The sequence below is a fragment of the Anguilla rostrata genome, chromosome 9 (assembly GCF_018555375.3).
Source record: "Anguilla rostrata isolate EN2019 chromosome 9, ASM1855537v3, whole genome shotgun sequence".
Classification (NCBI taxonomy): Eukaryota; Metazoa; Chordata; class Actinopteri; order Anguilliformes; family Anguillidae; genus Anguilla; species Anguilla rostrata.
Window position 1 is genome coordinate 42,872,798 of NC_057941.1, and position 16,474 is coordinate 42,889,271.

A 16,474-nucleotide genomic window follows, 5' to 3' on the forward strand; every position below is an offset into this window, starting at 1 on the left:
GAGTCAGCTGTGTCTGTGTTAAAACTGGCCACTTTCCCATTGCTTCCTGTGAAAATCATCTGTTTTTTGGCTCTCCACTCACAAGCATGTATCTTATAATGGTTCACCCTCAGGACTGAGGGGAGGTACAGTGGATGTGTCAATCCATAAGAGTCTAAAGGACCCAGTACCGTGTAGGGGACGCCTGGTTTTGATTGACACAACCAGCGAGTGTCGTATTAGTCATTCAGATTAGTCATATTTACTCGTTAAAATGAGCCATTCAGATTTTCTTCTGTGGCTAAGATGTTAATTGACATTTTAAAGCAAAACACACAAATGTTTCTACTCAAACATAGCTTTTTATTAACAAAATAAGTCACCGTACATACAATTTCCTTTGTTAAATAACAGTACTAGTTTACAGTTACGCTAAGCATGTTGCGGTGCGACAGTTAACCTTTGCAGAGAATACTAAACACTGATATGTGACCCTCAGTACACACTTTGTAGTGACAAATAATACTGTAACATGGTAAAAATGTCATGAAAGCCATTTTGTATTTTCCCAGTGGTCTGCATCCCCCCCCCCTCCCAAGAACTACCAAAAAGGCAAACTGATTACCCCACAAAACATGCTTGTAGCACGTACAATGAAATGTGCTGCAAGATGATTCTTAATACAGCGCAGTACAGATGCCTGTTACATCTGCATTGGAGTACACTGGAGGTCGCTGTACTCATTCTGAATTGCGTTCTAGCCCTTGGGTTTATGTGGGGGCGTCTGCTAGCTTCATCAAGCTGATGGGGTTAAAAATAAATATCATGAGGCAGTATGTTACCAAAACACGAGGCTTCTTTTGAAAATGCCTACTTCAGCCTTGAAAAGCATTGCAATTGTCCCATAACATATGTTATCGGTTTTTTTTGCGACGGTCATGAATCCATTCTTCTTCATCAACCCACTTAACATCAATGAAGTCAAGGAGCCACTGTCAGTCATGCTGAGTATGGTTGGAAATTACACTTTAGAATGATTGCTACAGGTTCATATATATGAAAAGTCACAATTAAAGGCTTATTATGCAGGATTTTTAAACTTGAAAATATAAAATAATCATGATCAGTCTTATCTATGGTGCACTGACAACATCTGTCTTTATGCACATTTCCCAAATCCGTGCTCTTCTTCCCTGTGGGTGGGATAAGATTTCTGCGGAGCATTTGGAATTGCTTTTCCGCGATGGCGACAGCTATTGAAAAATGGATCTAAAAAATAAAAATGGTATAAAAACACATACAAAATATAGAAATGGAGATGAGTGGGTGGGGTTGAGGACAGGAAGAGGACAGAGGACACTTCTTTGATTGTAAACAGGACCACAGTGGGTAACCTAGCAAGTTTTCGCCACAAAAGTAATGAGCCAATAACTGTTACACCACCGCCGTTTGTGATGTTCACTCGCTGGGTGAAGCTGTCATAAAATTTTCCCCGACCGTGAAGACTGCCTTATTACTTGTTTACATTTTGGACAGGTGTGGCTCGTGGGTAAATCTATCGCTGTTTCCGTCGCAGCACTTTCGACACAAGCAATACTGGAAGCGCTACCCTAAAATTTCTTCTTACTGTGAAGAGTGCCTGACCTGCAATCGTAGTAATGTGTTAACACTAAATTTTACGACAACGCTAGCTAACCTTTCAAAAGTCAGGTTAAACAAGTAGAAATGAACGCCATCAGCGGTGATTAACAAATCTACCAAGTATTTTAATAACGGATGTGCAGGCGTGGATTTCGAATTATTTGTATTTTCTTGGAGACTATTGAGAGCAATGGAGAAGAGCCAACGTCCTAATTGTTAATTTGTCTGTACCCACCGCTTACTTAAGTGCTAGTTATTTTTGGCTGGACCGCAATAGTGGGGCAGTCCTTGAAACCACATTGGCCTACTAGGTTTTGACCTGGTTTTGTTTTTAAAGTGAAAGAAAACCACTGGGTGCCCTAGTGACGGGTGCTGAGCTGAAAAATGAGCAGGCAGAAAATCCCTTAAACTGATAACTAACGTTTTGATGGTGTCAACTTGTTTTTAATTATTGTACTTGATTAGAAATGACATATTACTAAATATGAGACAGTTCTCCTCAATTAGTTTAGACGAGAAAAACATTCTATTTGCGTCGCAAAATTGTGCACATTTCAATCGACACTAGCATATTAAAAAGTGGATAAACGTACACACTCCGAAAATGTTCATGGCAAAGATCTGGAATACGCAGATTTTGTCATCTGAACGAGAACAGGTTCGATGGCATTTTTGAGTGTATAATTTATTTTTAATTTTTATGATCTTCATTGCATGGCGTGACGAAGGAAACTGTTTATCTACAATTGAATTATTCAGATCGTGGGCAGACTTGTTAATCAAGGAAAATGATTGGAAGTCAAGACTAATAATCAGGGGAAGTTTTCTGCCACCTCGATTTTCAGCTCAGCAGCCACCACTGTGCCTTAAGTTAAACTACCAGTACTAGTCAGTTAAATAATGTGTGTAATAGAACACGCCTTGCCACACCATATTGCCACCATAAAAACTCTCTCTTTCTCTACCAAAATATAACATAAGCTGTGTTTTCCATTTGATTTGTCAGTTGTTGTGCATATTGTGTTTTTGTTTTGCTTGATCAACTTTATTGTATAGTGGATTCAATGCATTTTAATACAATTTTGGACCCGGCTCTGCACTCTCTTGACTTTTTTAAATTTATTTTATTTTATTTTTTAAGTGCCCTGAACTAAACTTTTGTAATGTAAGGGGGACATTAGCAGTAAGATTACATTAATTCTAGGATGAGTTTTTCCCTATATCCTCATGCTAAAATCTACTGTAAATCCACATTTTAAAGCTGATACTTAAAAAAAAAAATTTCGCGGGGGGCATGCCCCCTGACCCCCCTAGGGGCTTCGCATCTTTGTCTCCTCTTTCACCCCTGATGAGTTTGCAGGTCTGTGCATAGTATACCTTTAAGTTTAGAAATACTTGTCTATTATAGTGTGGCCAGAGAGGCATCTGGCAGTCTGTTGACTGGAATGTGAAAGGAATGTGTTTTCTGATAGCTTTATCGGTCTGTCCCAGTGCATCGTGTAAAATGGCCTTCCCTTGTGGAGTAAGGTATACCAGGATGCTCATTTCATTTTGTGGAACACCTAGACATTTAACTATTTATACTTCAAGAAAATACTTATCTCACAAAAAAATTATACTTCTCATACTTCTCACCAGTGGAATTCATGACAACAAGCTTCATTTACACATTATAGTTAATCTTTAAAAAAAAAAATAATAAATACCCTGTTGGTTAGTTCCATTAATGTGAGCCAGATGTCTATGAACAAAACTGAGTTTCTTCGCAGGCTTTATCTTGTCTAAGTAGCTCTGAAAGGCTTCACTTCCTTTGTGTACGGTTTCCTGTCTTAAAAAAACTGAGCTGTCTGTCACATCATTTAAACGAAACACACACAAAAAAAAGTAAAATGAACCTTCACTGCTCTATTCCATATTACAGAATGTTGCATAATGGCTTCATGGAAGATGCAGTAATGTCTGACCTGACAAGACAGTGACTGAGCTCTGAAAGATGGCAGGCAGTCTTTTTGGGTTACCAGCTGCCTGTGTCACTGAAGTTCAATGGCAGGCCAACTGGATATACGTGCGGCTGGAATTCTGAGCCCTTTGTGACATCAGTGCAAAAAAAATAAAGGCCCCGCCCCTCTCACTCCCACTCCGAGACTCTGTGTAGTGTTTACCTACTGCTGTTTCAGTGTGAACGCCTGTAACTCGTTTCGTATGCTTAGTGCGTGTTTGTCTGCACACATAAATAGGGAAGGTTTTGTGCCAGCTGGCTAACGGCGAGCAAACGGCGACGGCGCGCGGAGATCTGCAGCGCGTGGAAGTGAATGACCTCACGGCAAACAGGAAAAGTGGGTAATTTCGAGCCGGCTGTCGAGCGCAGCCAGGGCTGTGTAGGGGAGGTGACACGCAAACCTCCCATGGGGCATTGCTGCCTATCGCTTTTTCGCCTTGGGCCGGCAAAAGCTGGCAGTTGTTTACTCTCCAGTGATAATCAGAGTGAGGGGCGGCGGCAGAACTGAGAGAATTTGCCCCCGCCCCACCCCACCCCCCAGATCACAGATAGGCCGGAATTGGGAGTGGGTACGTGGGGGTAGCCCTGTTTTTGAGCCAGAAGGAACTGGTGGAATGCTAAGCACCGCTGCACAGATTCAGATGTGGGGAATTTCAGGGTCTGTGTTCTGTAGAACACGCTGTGCTGCCTGTCTCTCTCTGTGAAGCACACGCTTATTCCCCAGTGACTTGTTGCAACAAGTTCGGTCTGCCTTCAGGAAACTAGATCCGTGCAGTTTCAGTCTCTGATATTTATGATTTTAATTAATAGACCTCTTTAAAAGAATTGCCTTTTTTGTGTGTACAATGTCAGGAACTGATACAGATAAATTAATATAAATGCGAAATGAATTAATGGAGTCTATTGACAATAACGTGTATCTTGCCTTGTAAGTGGAAAATTTGTTTTGAAGTACAAGGTGTTACATTTTCCTTTATCTCGCAACATTAAGACTTTGCAGCGTTTCAGATTTTCACCGTCATCAAGGATTTGTTCTCTGGGATTTTTGCTTTTGACAGTCGACACATGACTTTATTCCTGAGCTGAGCTAAATCAACATTTATGAACCACAGACACAAAATTACCACTACACTCACATGACGGTACTTCACGATAAAACATCACTGCTCTTGTGTACAAGTGTTTGTCCATAACAGTAACACACCACAGCAGTTTCCTTTTAACTTAAAATGTACATATCACATTAAAAAAAGAACTGGATTAATTGATTGGAGGTCCATCCACAGTAGCTAGCATATTTCATTTTTCTCTACATTCTCTGTTGGCAGCTGGAAAGATTCACTGCTGCTATAGACGTGAGCTTCTCAACAGGTGTTTCATGTTGACAGAAACCCACAGACACCATTCCGTTTGATGTGTTTTGTGCAAGTGCAAGAACCGTGTGTGCCCCTAAATACATTTTTAAAATGCACACATTTCTCTTACTCCAATTTCAATGCTACAGGCTGATAAATTAATTATTTAAAAAAACAACAATAAATGATAAACACTGACTGCACATTATTCCTCTGACAAAGTTAAGGCTTAGAAAGAAGAAGCTTCAAGTTTATGTACTCAAGGATAAATATTGGTTCGGGCAGGGGGCAGAATTCAGGACTCAAATCTCATGAAGATTGCAGTAGTCCTGTGTGTCCAGTTAAAACTCGCACCTTCTACAACATTTGGATTTTCTTCAAATCAATATGCACAGAAAAAATACCAATATTTGGGACCTGTCCCACGGTTCCTTATCACTTCATAAATGTACAACCCACGTCGAAGGCATTGTGCTCAGTATTCACCATTTCAGCTCACACCTTGTATCTCCTTGTTCTGTAAACATTTCTCTCCACGCTTTTGATTGGTCTTTGAAAAAAGAAAAAAGAAAAACCACTACAGGAACTCTCCTCCTTCCTCACCGTCCCCCTCTCCCTCCCCCCCCCCCGTCCCTATAGTAACGGATCGATCGTCATGGTGACCTGTTCTCTGTTGATTGTACTGCCGTTGGAGCTGCGGTAGAGCTCCTCCCTCCGGCACAGGACGTGCTTGAAGAGGATCCTGCGGAAGGTGTTCCTGAAGTCCTGGATGCGGTAGGCGTAGATGATGGGGTTGACCACCGAGTTGGCGTGCGACAGGATGATGGCCACGTACATGACGGCCGGCGGCTTCTCCAGCTGGTTGTAGAAGAGCGTCAGGCAGTTGAGGATGTGCACGGGCAGCCAGCAGAGGGCGAAGAGGCCCACGATGATGGAGAGCGACTTGGCGGCGCGGATCTCGCGCTGCAGCAGGCTGTGCGAGCTGTCGCCGTGGATGCACTTGAGCTCGATCTGCCGCAGCTGCTTGCGGGCCACGTTGAAGATCTTGATGTAGATGCCCAGCATGATGAGCAGCGGCGGCAGCACGCAGCCGAAGAAGTTGAAGTAGACCATGTAGCTCATGTCCATCACGCTCTCGAAGAAGCAGAACAGCTCGCAGCTGTTCAGGAGGCCGCCGCCGCCGCCGCCGCCGGTCGCCATGGAGCTGCCGTTAGCGCCGCTCTCCGCAACGCTGGCGTTCCTGCCGCACACTTCGTGCTTCTTGTTCCACCCCAGGAAGGGAATGAGGCCAATCACGAAAGAGAGTATCCACAGAATGGCAATGATCTTCCTGGCCCTCTTGCCCGTCATCAGCTCCTTGTATCTGAATAGGCGAGGCAATGGCACAGAGCAAACGTTAGATGCGTGTATTGGACAACGTGCGACCTGCACTTATTTACGCTAAGGCCACCATCTGAGAACAAAAAAAAAGGAGAGAAATGTGCAGGCAAATCTTGTGAGGAGTTTCCCCTTATATCACAACAGTATTTCCATCACAGTTAAACTGACAGAATGCCTCAAGATAATTATAACTAATGTTACTATGGTAACCGGTGATGAGTGGAAACTTTTTTTTTTTAAACAAATGTGTGTGTGCATAGTGAGTGCCTTGTTTAACCACAGACTATTCATGATGGGGTTATTTTCTGTTAAAAAGGCATAAGGCAATTACACAATCAACTGCCACTTAGATAATTATGCACCAGACCTGATTAAATTAAACCAAAGAAAGCTGACATTTGAGGTGCAGATTTTGGTCATTTCACACTTTCAACGAATTAAAAAAATGTTTTGAAAAATGTACCTCAGTTTACAGTTACTGTAGCAATTACAGCAGCTATTAAAATAGGTGGTGCTACAAAGGTATGCTGTGGTAGGGATATTATGCCTTCCCAGTGTTACACTGAGTGCACTACCTACCGTACAGCGTATTCTAAATGGCACTGATATAAGTTATTTCCACTTGTACTGTAACATAAACTAGCAGTATTGCATTCCTCAAATGATGAGAAGGCTTATTCAAGGAGCACAAAGCAATAACTCTGAAGCATTTTCACCAGACACAGATATTCTGAATCATAATACAAGCCAGGTAACCTCTTGGCAGTTTGCCAGCGTGTAGTCACATGAGTTGATGTCATTTTATATTTACAACTTGTGTTTACAAGACAACCCTATTTCATTTTTTAAAATCTCCATAATACAAAAAAAACATTCTCAGTGTGGCATCCAGATGAAATATACCAGCATGCAGCTCCCTTTTTAGCAAATTAACTTGGAGGCAAAGCTTCGCAGCCAGTCTGGCGACCGAAACAGCCTTTGAAACAAAGACAGGTGAAGGGAAACCAAAGATCGAAAATAGCACGTTCTGAAATACCAGCAACCACTGCAAAACAAAAGTGGCCTCTCAATGGCTCAAAATGTCAGGCAAATTCGATTACTGGCGAAAACCCACAGCGGGTTTTCCCATGATGTTGTGAGGTATGGGACGTCGCTATGGCCATTTTTTCCATATAAAGAGCCCCCCCCTCCCCTTTCGTAATAAATGCAGCAGGCCCGTGTGCAGAGGAACTTTCCTTCCTCTGCACGTGTGGGCTGCTTCTGTGGGCCCAGTTAACACGTACGCCCACAGCGGTAGCGAACCTGCGTGTGCACGTTTCCAGCTGCACTCTAACTGCAACTGTATCAGCAAACCAGAATTTAAAAAAAAAAAACTGTTTCAGGCAAGGCAATGCAAGACAATTAACGCTGAAGATTGACCGAATCCATCTCGAGTGCTTTTTTACTATCCTGAAATTAACCCATACCTTGTAAACAAACCTTGGATATGAGTGTGAGAAAAAACAAATGCAAGCTATTATTATTATTTCTGTCGGTCAAGGTAGAAATTTAAGTTCTTGCAGACTGCAGCAAGTATGGTGGAGAACACAGGCACTTTAAAGGTATTATGAAATATTTGGTAAATGTTAAATGGACTGCATTTATATAGCGCTTTTATCCAAAGCGCTTTACAATTGATGCCTCTCATTCGCCAGAGCAGTTAGAGGTTAGGGGTTAGGTGTCTTGCTCAAGGACACTTCGACATGCCCAGGGCTGGGTTTGAACCGGCAACCCTCCGACTGCCAGACAATCGGTCTTACCTCCTGAGCTATATCGCCCTATAAATATTTCACGACGTATGACTTTCGTTTGACACAACAAATGACCTCTGTTAGTACTTTGCCTTTAGACGCTAACCTTACTATTGTAAAAGCACAGCCACTCTGCCAAATCATCCAACAACATGCAGCATGCAGTAAAAACATGCTATAGCCTAGTGTAGCTTTTATATCTGCGACCTTAACACTGTGGTTTTAACACTGCCTGTGACATATCCACTCTACTGTAACATCCTCGAAGGCTATCACAGAAAGTAACAGGAGCTCTGTGCCACTCCTTGCCCAGTTAATTGGTTTGGTATGCCCACTTTCCAGTTTCATTGTCAGAGTGTGAAATTTCATCATGGTGAGAAGCTTGTGAATTCCTTACACACAAGATTGTTAATTCCCAGTCAAAGTTCAGTAGAACACAAGCGACTTTCATTGTTGTGATTGTGATTTTCATTTCATTAGGTCTTTACTGGAGTTAAAACCTTCAGAATAATTTGAGGAAAAGTTAAGGATCTACTGACCAAATCGATATTCATTTTTAAAGAAATGACCTTTAAGTTATTCAGCCAACTTGTCATTAATTGGATAGCACACAAGAAAAATTAAACGAAAGACATTGAGGTTAAACACACCAACACAGCTGCAAAATATGTACGACCCTCTGTCGTATATAATGCGTCACAAAACACATTAAACTTCCCCGAGTAACAGTTAGTCATACTATACGACTGTATATCAAGGGGAAATTTACACTAAGGGAATTCAAAGAGAACTCTACTTATCAAGGGGGGGGTAAAACTTAAGTGAATACACACTCTGGGGACCACAGCAAGGTGAGTCCTGCAGAAGCACTCACTTTCAACAGACTGGAAATGAAGGTGCGAGCGTCGCGTTCAGGGTCACGCTTGGCATCACGTTCAAGTCGCTTGAGCCCAATGGACTGACGACGCGACGCCGCTGCGTGTGCTGCTGACTGACTCAGCCGTTCGCGCCGAGCGCTTTCGCGGACGGATGTCGGGACGCGGGGCGCGGGGTCCTCACGGCGCCGTCCCCTCTGACCACGCGTCGCTCTCGGGCCGCAGCCCGGCGGTCGAAAACCCCCGGGGCGAGGGCGGGCCCTTTGTGGAGCTGCCGGAATTCTCTCTCCGCGGCCTCTGGACGCGCTGAATGGGTACGGAGTCCGGGCATGACGACCGCACTCTGGCATCCCGTCTCTCTCTCTCTCTCTCTCTCTCTCTCTCTCACTCCTTCCCAATCCCATAATCCCGTTCATAACCCCCACTCTGTTTCTGTTTCCGCCGACCTCGTGCCAGACGCCGCGTAAATAAAGCCCACCGACTTTTTAAAAGGCGCAGGGATTATTCGCGCCTCTCTCAAAACGCATTTCTAAGCACCGCAGTGCAGGTTCCGCCATTTTCTTTTTTTTTTTGTTTTGTTTACAGTGAGCCAAACAGCTGCTTGACATGAACTGAACGCACGAGCAGTTTTACAGCGCACATTAGAACTGAAACACTACCCTCCCCTCCACCTGCTGAAATGCCCCCCAAAGCCCCCCCACCCCACCCCCCGACCCCCCAAAGCCACTGTGGTTTGATTTTTGCATTCATCTCCTGCTGAACAGGACGCCAGTGCTCCCTTACCCAGCAGCGTTGCCATTTTTAATCTGGGTGATTTGCATGTATGTCTGCAGTGTGTTCACACCCCTCCTGCTTTACACACGGCAGATCATATTAATCAGCCAAAACTGAGAATACGACCCACAGTTCTCAGAATGGCAAGTTTGCCACCCACTTCGCTCGAGACCGCTTCAATGTAAGCACTGATGGCAGGAGACTGCGAACTTGGCTCGGCGAATGGCGCGGTTCGGCCAATGAGCCCGTTTAGCCGTAGGTCCCCGTTCTGAAAAAAAGCGAGCTGGCTCACTTGGCACCCTCCTTTGTGACTGAGAGAAAGGAGCGGGGCCTGGGAAAAGCGAAGAGGTTTCTGGGGGATGAAAGAGGGTCAGTCAAGCCCCCTCAGGCCCTCGGATACACAGCACTCCTTCCAGCTTTGAGTCGACCGCCATCTTGACCGTACATGAAAGACGCAAGACAGGTACACCTTAACAGAGGCCCAAACTAATATTTACAAACACGCAGAGGAAGCATTGTTTCAAAGGCCATTGTGCCGGTGGCTTCGTTTGATATCGACGGCTTTGAAGCGCGGTTCTGTCGTATCGCGCCCAGCTACCAGCCCCCCCCCCCCACGCCGAGACGCCTTTCACCCCGAGCTGAAGAACGCGGAAAATCCCGCCAGGGTACGACTTGCGTCCCGGCCGTCTCGCAACATCTGCGCAAACGCTAATGTCGTGATGATGTCACTACAGCGCTGCAGCGACTCAAGAGCCTTAATCTTTCAGCTGAGATTGGCTTTAAAAAATTTTTAAAACACAGAGTATTTATTTCCTCTGTCGTTTTCCAGGAGCCATGCTGTCCGTCAGGTTGCAGTTTTTTTTTTTTTTTTTTTTTTTGTGGAGAGCTGAGCATTAACTCGAAACACCGCGCAGAACAAAAGGGAGCGACGGCAGCACTGACCCGACCGACCTCCTCCTCCTCCTCCTCCTCCTCCTCAGCCAGGAGAATCACCTCCACAATCGGGCGCCCCAACCGAGCGGCGTGGAGACGGTGATAAACCGGGAGCCACGGCGGCGGTGGCTTTGGCCGGGGACTGGCGGCGCGTCGGTAAATCACTCTCGACACTTACTCATCGATCTGGCAGCAGATCTCATGGTGTCGGGGGACGCGGTGATTGATCTGTGCTCCTCAGCTCACCCTAACCCAGCCCAGGAGGATCCCATTAGTCTGGATATTTAAGGGCCATTTTGGGGCATGTTCCTGCCTGCCTCAGATATGCCAGAGTATACGGCTTTAAAGTGTGAAGCACACACACTGACCCTGTTCTCTGCCTGCCCAAACAATGTTGGGGAAAAGTGTGCCTAGTAGTCCTACTTTTTCTTAGTGGGCTATAAGCCTGTCTTAGTTTGGTGATATATATTTTCATATTAAAGGGGTTCTAACATGCAGTTTTATTTTTCTGTATAATATCAATAATTTAATGAATTCACCTTGATGTGAACTTTCAGTTTCCATTTTAATGAATCACATTTAAATCAAAAACAGCTAACATATTAATAATACCAGCCAGTCAGTTATTACTACATTTAGCTAAGTTACTTTGTCTCCTCAACCTGACTCTCAAGTAAGTTATTGCTACAGCATTACACAATAACTAAACAAAAAGGAAAAGAAGACAAAAATATTGCACATCCTGCTTAAATGCTTATAGAAACAAATAATCTTCATCTCTCATCAGTCAATACTCACAAATTCCCAAGTGAAACATATAAACAATAAAGTGCAGCAGTACTGTATCTACGTGTATAAAATGGCTTCCACACCAACAACCTATTTTTGTAGGCTTTTGGCAGTTAAAAAAACAGTTGCATTTTGTGGAAGTCCAGAGCACATGCTACATCATCACCAGATCGCCTAGCATGGTGTGACATCAGTTGCTTTGTGTGCTGATTTCGACAGCACACTTCTGCTATGGAACCACAATCCAGAAATCACAGCTATCATAAGTTAATTGAAGAGATTGACTGTGGTTTTGACAGTAGTTGTATGAATATATATAATTATATAATTTGCAGTTTTTTAAATAAGTTTAGTATTTTTTCTTCCCTATTTAATTTTTATTCACAGTAAAATAAATAAATAACAGTTCTGCCTATCTGGAGGGTAAGTGGTTCACATATACAATGTAGGGTAATGTCTTGAAAATGTGATTACAGCGGTGCATTATGGTCTAATGCAGAGTTATCGCTGTGCAGTGGTGGCCAGCCAGGAGCCCCTCTGTACAGCCGGCTGGAGTCTCATCCAGGGAGCGGGTGTTTGGTTTGCAAGGTTGTCCCAGTCTCGGTAAGGAGGAACGAGCGCTCTTTGGACTGGCGGACCACACGGCGACAGAGGCACCAGCCGCCGGTTCGAGCTCTGGAGGAGAATTCCCCGCTTGGAGGGTACCGCCGCGGCAATGACGTGGACCCACGAGCACGACCGAGCATCGCAAACGGGATGAGGGACACGTCCGGGGCATAAAACCTGGCTTTGGAAAGGGAGCAGGTTTTGAAAGGTCTGCTGGGCCAGCCATGCTCTTGTACTTTGGAATCTGCGCTTTCCGGCTGGACTGCGAGAGCACTTATCCTTGAAGACAAACAAGACGCACATAAATCACACCTTTCCCAAATGCCTTCTCTTGGGTGTGCTAGGGAAAATTCTCCCCTGCAATATGCCTTCACAGCTTCATTCCAATATCAATTTCAGAAACAAGCAGCGGGACATGTTTTTCAAAAAGGCAACACTCTTGATTTATTTCGCTCCGTTGGAACCCGACCAAAAGTAGAAATGTAGCAAAGTAATAACGCTGTTCGCTGCCTGTACTTTATGAGCTCCTTAATCCTTCTTTGACACAAAAGCATTCCAACTTCAGCTTCTGTTTTCCTGAGCGTTTTATTTATGACTATCAAAGAGGATTGCTGCGGCCTGCTCATATTTATTTGCCCTAATCATGGCAAGTCAACTTCACGGCTCCGAGATTAGATTTTTTTTTTCTTTTTAGAAAGCCACAAAAGGATTGCCTTTCATACCACACAGTACATTGCCAGCCCTAATCACCGCAGGCTTTAAAGGCATGCTACGCGGGATTTCTTAGCCTGTGTTTACAGTCAAATAAGTCTCCTCCTCCATTTTCACCCACTCACTCCAAGTAAGTTACCACACCTAACGTAGCTAGCTTGATAGCTAGAGGTAACATCAGTACCGTGACCATGAGTGACAGTAAGAAAGCAGATTCAGTTGTAGCTCAATTCCTTCCATTACACTGAACATAGTAGTGGTTTTATCATTAGAACTTTAAATTTGAAAACGTCAGACCCTTGTGAATATCCTTGTTTTTTCCACCTTCATACTGCCGATAAGGTTACTTACAGGTCCAACCAAAAACAAGCCAACTCCGTGTCACTTTCAATCCCCCTGGCGAACTTTAGCTGACACCACCGAGGATAAGCAATTCCAAGGTACACAACTTCATACGCGCCCTGTCGACTTGTCGTTTCGCTTCACTGCATCTGGACTTCTTCACTAGCTAGCTCTGCAGCCACACCCACTCCCCAAACAGAAAAAAACACCACACCCAGAAACATCCCAAACACATTTTAGGATAACAAATACAGGTAAAAAAAAAAAAAAGCACGAATCTGGTGAAAAATAAAGACAGACATTACCGGTGCATCATAGATATGCCTTAGCATGGTTACTTTATAATATTTCCAAGGTAAGAATCCTGCATAGTATGCCTTTAATGTTATCTGTCCTCACACACTGCCAAGCAGTGTCTGGAAGAGTTGCACATTTATTACCTTGCCTCCGCCAAGAGGGCCCTGGATTACCAGGTCAATGGCTCTAACCCCACTGACTCAGAGAGTTTTATATGCAGAAAATCACAGCTGGATCTAGGAGCTGAGGAACCAGTGCTCTCACAGACAGGAAGTGGCTGATGAATTGCTTAGGACCAAACTGACCACACATGAGTGCACAGATCCGTAAATAAGCACCTAACTACTCCATAGATACCCACTCACATCCACACAGTACTGAGGGATTTATTTGCTAACGTGTATGAATTTAGGCGAAATATGTGAGACTGCATAACTCTTATTTGCAGTAGCTATAAAAAGTATTACTATCAAATTATGGTAGAAAGCTTGAGCCTTGTACTTTTCAGAAACTGTAAATACTGACTAACTTTAATACTGACTTGTGAAAACGGGTTTCATTAATAGTTGCCTTACTGGTAGCGCTCTAGTTAAAGATTGCACCTTATTTCCAATCACTTGCCCTGTGTGTACTTTTTGTCAGATATAGTAAGATACATTAAGACAATAGTATATGTTACACGTCAACCCCACTTCAAAACATACAATGCAAACCAAATATTGCAAACAAATATTGATTTCAAATAAAAGTTAATTATTACTGTATAGTTAAGGATGCTTGAATTGATTTGCTTGTTCAAAGTCTTTAATTCATGTTGGAACTCTCCGTTGGAGCATTCAAATAGAAGTTGAAATGAAAAGCATACAGTAAAATATAACGATTAACTGGCATTGAATCACTGGGGAATGTTTTCCTTTTCATCGGATAATAATAAGACGTCTTAGTTTAAAAATCTCACAAACATCATTTCCCGTAGCTACTGCTATTAATGAGACCTGCTATAACTACACGGCAGTCTTACTTAATCCGATGATAAAATGGCCTGAATAATTTGTGCCATCTAATTTCTGCTATCTATGCAGTAAATTCTTCCCAAAAAATGTTTAACTGGTAAATAATAAAACTAATTTTATAATGTGCATTTGCAGCATTTTAATCGCCATGATTTAGTTTAAATATGAAATTAACCCGTTAATCTCTCACGGATAGAGACGTTTCAGTTAAACCAAACAGGCTATTTTATACATTAAATGAGAACACACTACGTCAGTGGATGCCCTACAGGATCATGGACCATCGTTATTGTATTGTTGGCCACATTCTTTCACTTCGTTTTTCCCTTAGATAGAATAAACGTTGTCACGACTTGCATAACAACGCGCAATTATTGTGCCTTATCTGCTTTATTTAATCTAACCAATGGATGAGTGTCTAGGTTTGTGTCTTGTCACCTTCATTGAATGATGGTGCCATAGTTTCTAATGGTTAACACATTTAACATTTTTCTGTCTCATATCATTTAAGGTTAATAGATCTTGATGAGTTGTTCACGTAGCCTACATACAAAAGTAGGCCTGCAGCATGTTGTCCATCTACACATACACACTTTCATACAGAATAGTTTTTGAACTAGAATTTGATCTTTTAAGGAAGGATATCTGATGGATGTAACGCACCCTTTCCATGGAAGAATCAGAAATTTGGATAATTAAACTGTATTGCCAAGAGAGGAAAAACTAACAGTGCAAAAGTTTTAAAAAGTATTTTTTTTAAATACTCACCTTAGTGGAATTTTGACTGCCAAGTACCTGTCAATTGCAACAGCCAGAAGGCTGAATATTGAGCTTTGGGTCAGAACCAAGACAAAACAGGCTAAAAAAAGACATCCATAGAAGTCCGAATGCAGCCCAATACTGATCGTGATGGCAAAAGGGATAGCAAGACATCCGACCAGAATATCTGCCACCGCCAAAGACACCAAAAAATAATTCGTGGCGTTTTTCAGAGTAGTGTTGATGGCAACGGCCCAGCATACCAAAACATTGCCAGCAATAGACAAAACAGCAATAATCAATTCTATGACTATATAGAGCATAGGCATCTTTAAAAACTTCTGAACACTCATTTCCGTCGACGAGAAAAACTTGGTTTCATAATTAGTGTCTGTTTTTATCCAGAGTCTGACAAATCAACTGAAATCTATTTGTTCGCTGTAATCCAATAACGTTCCATAAGTCTGGTCCGTCTGTTCGGCTGCCATCTGAAAAAAAGAAAGTAATCAAATGTAGTTTATATCACACAAACGGCACACATGATTGATTATTATGCAACTTTCTGTAACGCATGTAACGCAGAATTGGCTTGTAGATCAGAGTTGTAAAACTTATGTCTTGCACGTCAAATATGTCAGTGCTGCGGTGTTTTAGAAACAGACACGGGACTCCAGACAAAAACCCAGTAACGTAATTTCGAAGGCAAAACACAAATTAAGTTCTGTCAGACGTTCGTCCTTTTTGTCGAATATAGCACATGCAGTTGCGTTTATTAGACTAATTTATTATTATTATTTCCAATCGATTTAGATGTGAAGTTTCTTACCTTATTGAAAATTATCGAGACTGGTAGTGTGCTCATTGTCCACTACGCGGTACCTCTTTGATGTAGGATACATGTTACTGCAGTCCGTAACTGCTGTCTCTGTACTTCCTCGCAACACATGGCTTTTCAAGTAGGGACGGCAAAAAAAAAAAAAAAAAAAACCCACCACAAAACATAGCCACGCCCAGTACGCTAGCGTCTACGCGCGTACCCCGGTACAGACAAACGAACATGTGCTACAGCGGGAGACGTGGGGCATTAAAAAATAAATCAAAGAGTGGATGTAAACGATCCTAAAGAGATTTTTTTTTTTACATTCAAAGAACACGAACATGAACGCACATTTTTAATTCACGTTTTGGCCCGTCTGTTTTTTTTTTTCTTTTTAATTTTGAAATGTGTCAC

The 16,474-nt window shown here is 42.9% G+C and overlaps 1 protein-coding gene across 1 annotated transcript; it reads right to left on the reverse strand.

The window, feature by feature from the left end:
• Positions 1-321: 321 nt before the first annotated feature.
• On the reverse strand, positions 322-16,219 carry adora2b (adenosine A2b receptor). Its single transcript, XM_064352284.1, has 3 exons — positions 16,070-16,219; positions 15,253-15,731; positions 322-6,337 (listed from the first exon to the last, which is right to left on the reverse strand). Exons 2-3 carry the CDS (start codon positions 15,594-15,596, stop codon positions 5,608-5,610), a joined length of 1,074 nt encoding a protein of 357 aa, XP_064208354.1. The 5' UTR covers positions 15,597-15,731; positions 16,070-16,219; the 3' UTR covers positions 322-5,607.
• Positions 16,220-16,474: the final 255 nt, after the last annotated feature.

What these genes read in the sequence shown, in the direction of transcription:
- adora2b (XM_064352284.1), bottom strand. Translation starts at nt 15,596, where the DNA reads ATGAGTGTTCAGAAGTTTTTAAAGATGCCTATGCTCTATATAGTCATA. An exon ending in GCAGTCAAAATTCCACTAAG is followed by an intron (nt 6,338 to 15,252) that starts GTGAGTATTTAA and finishes TCGCCTATTCAG; the next exon opens with ATACAAGGAGCTGATGACGG.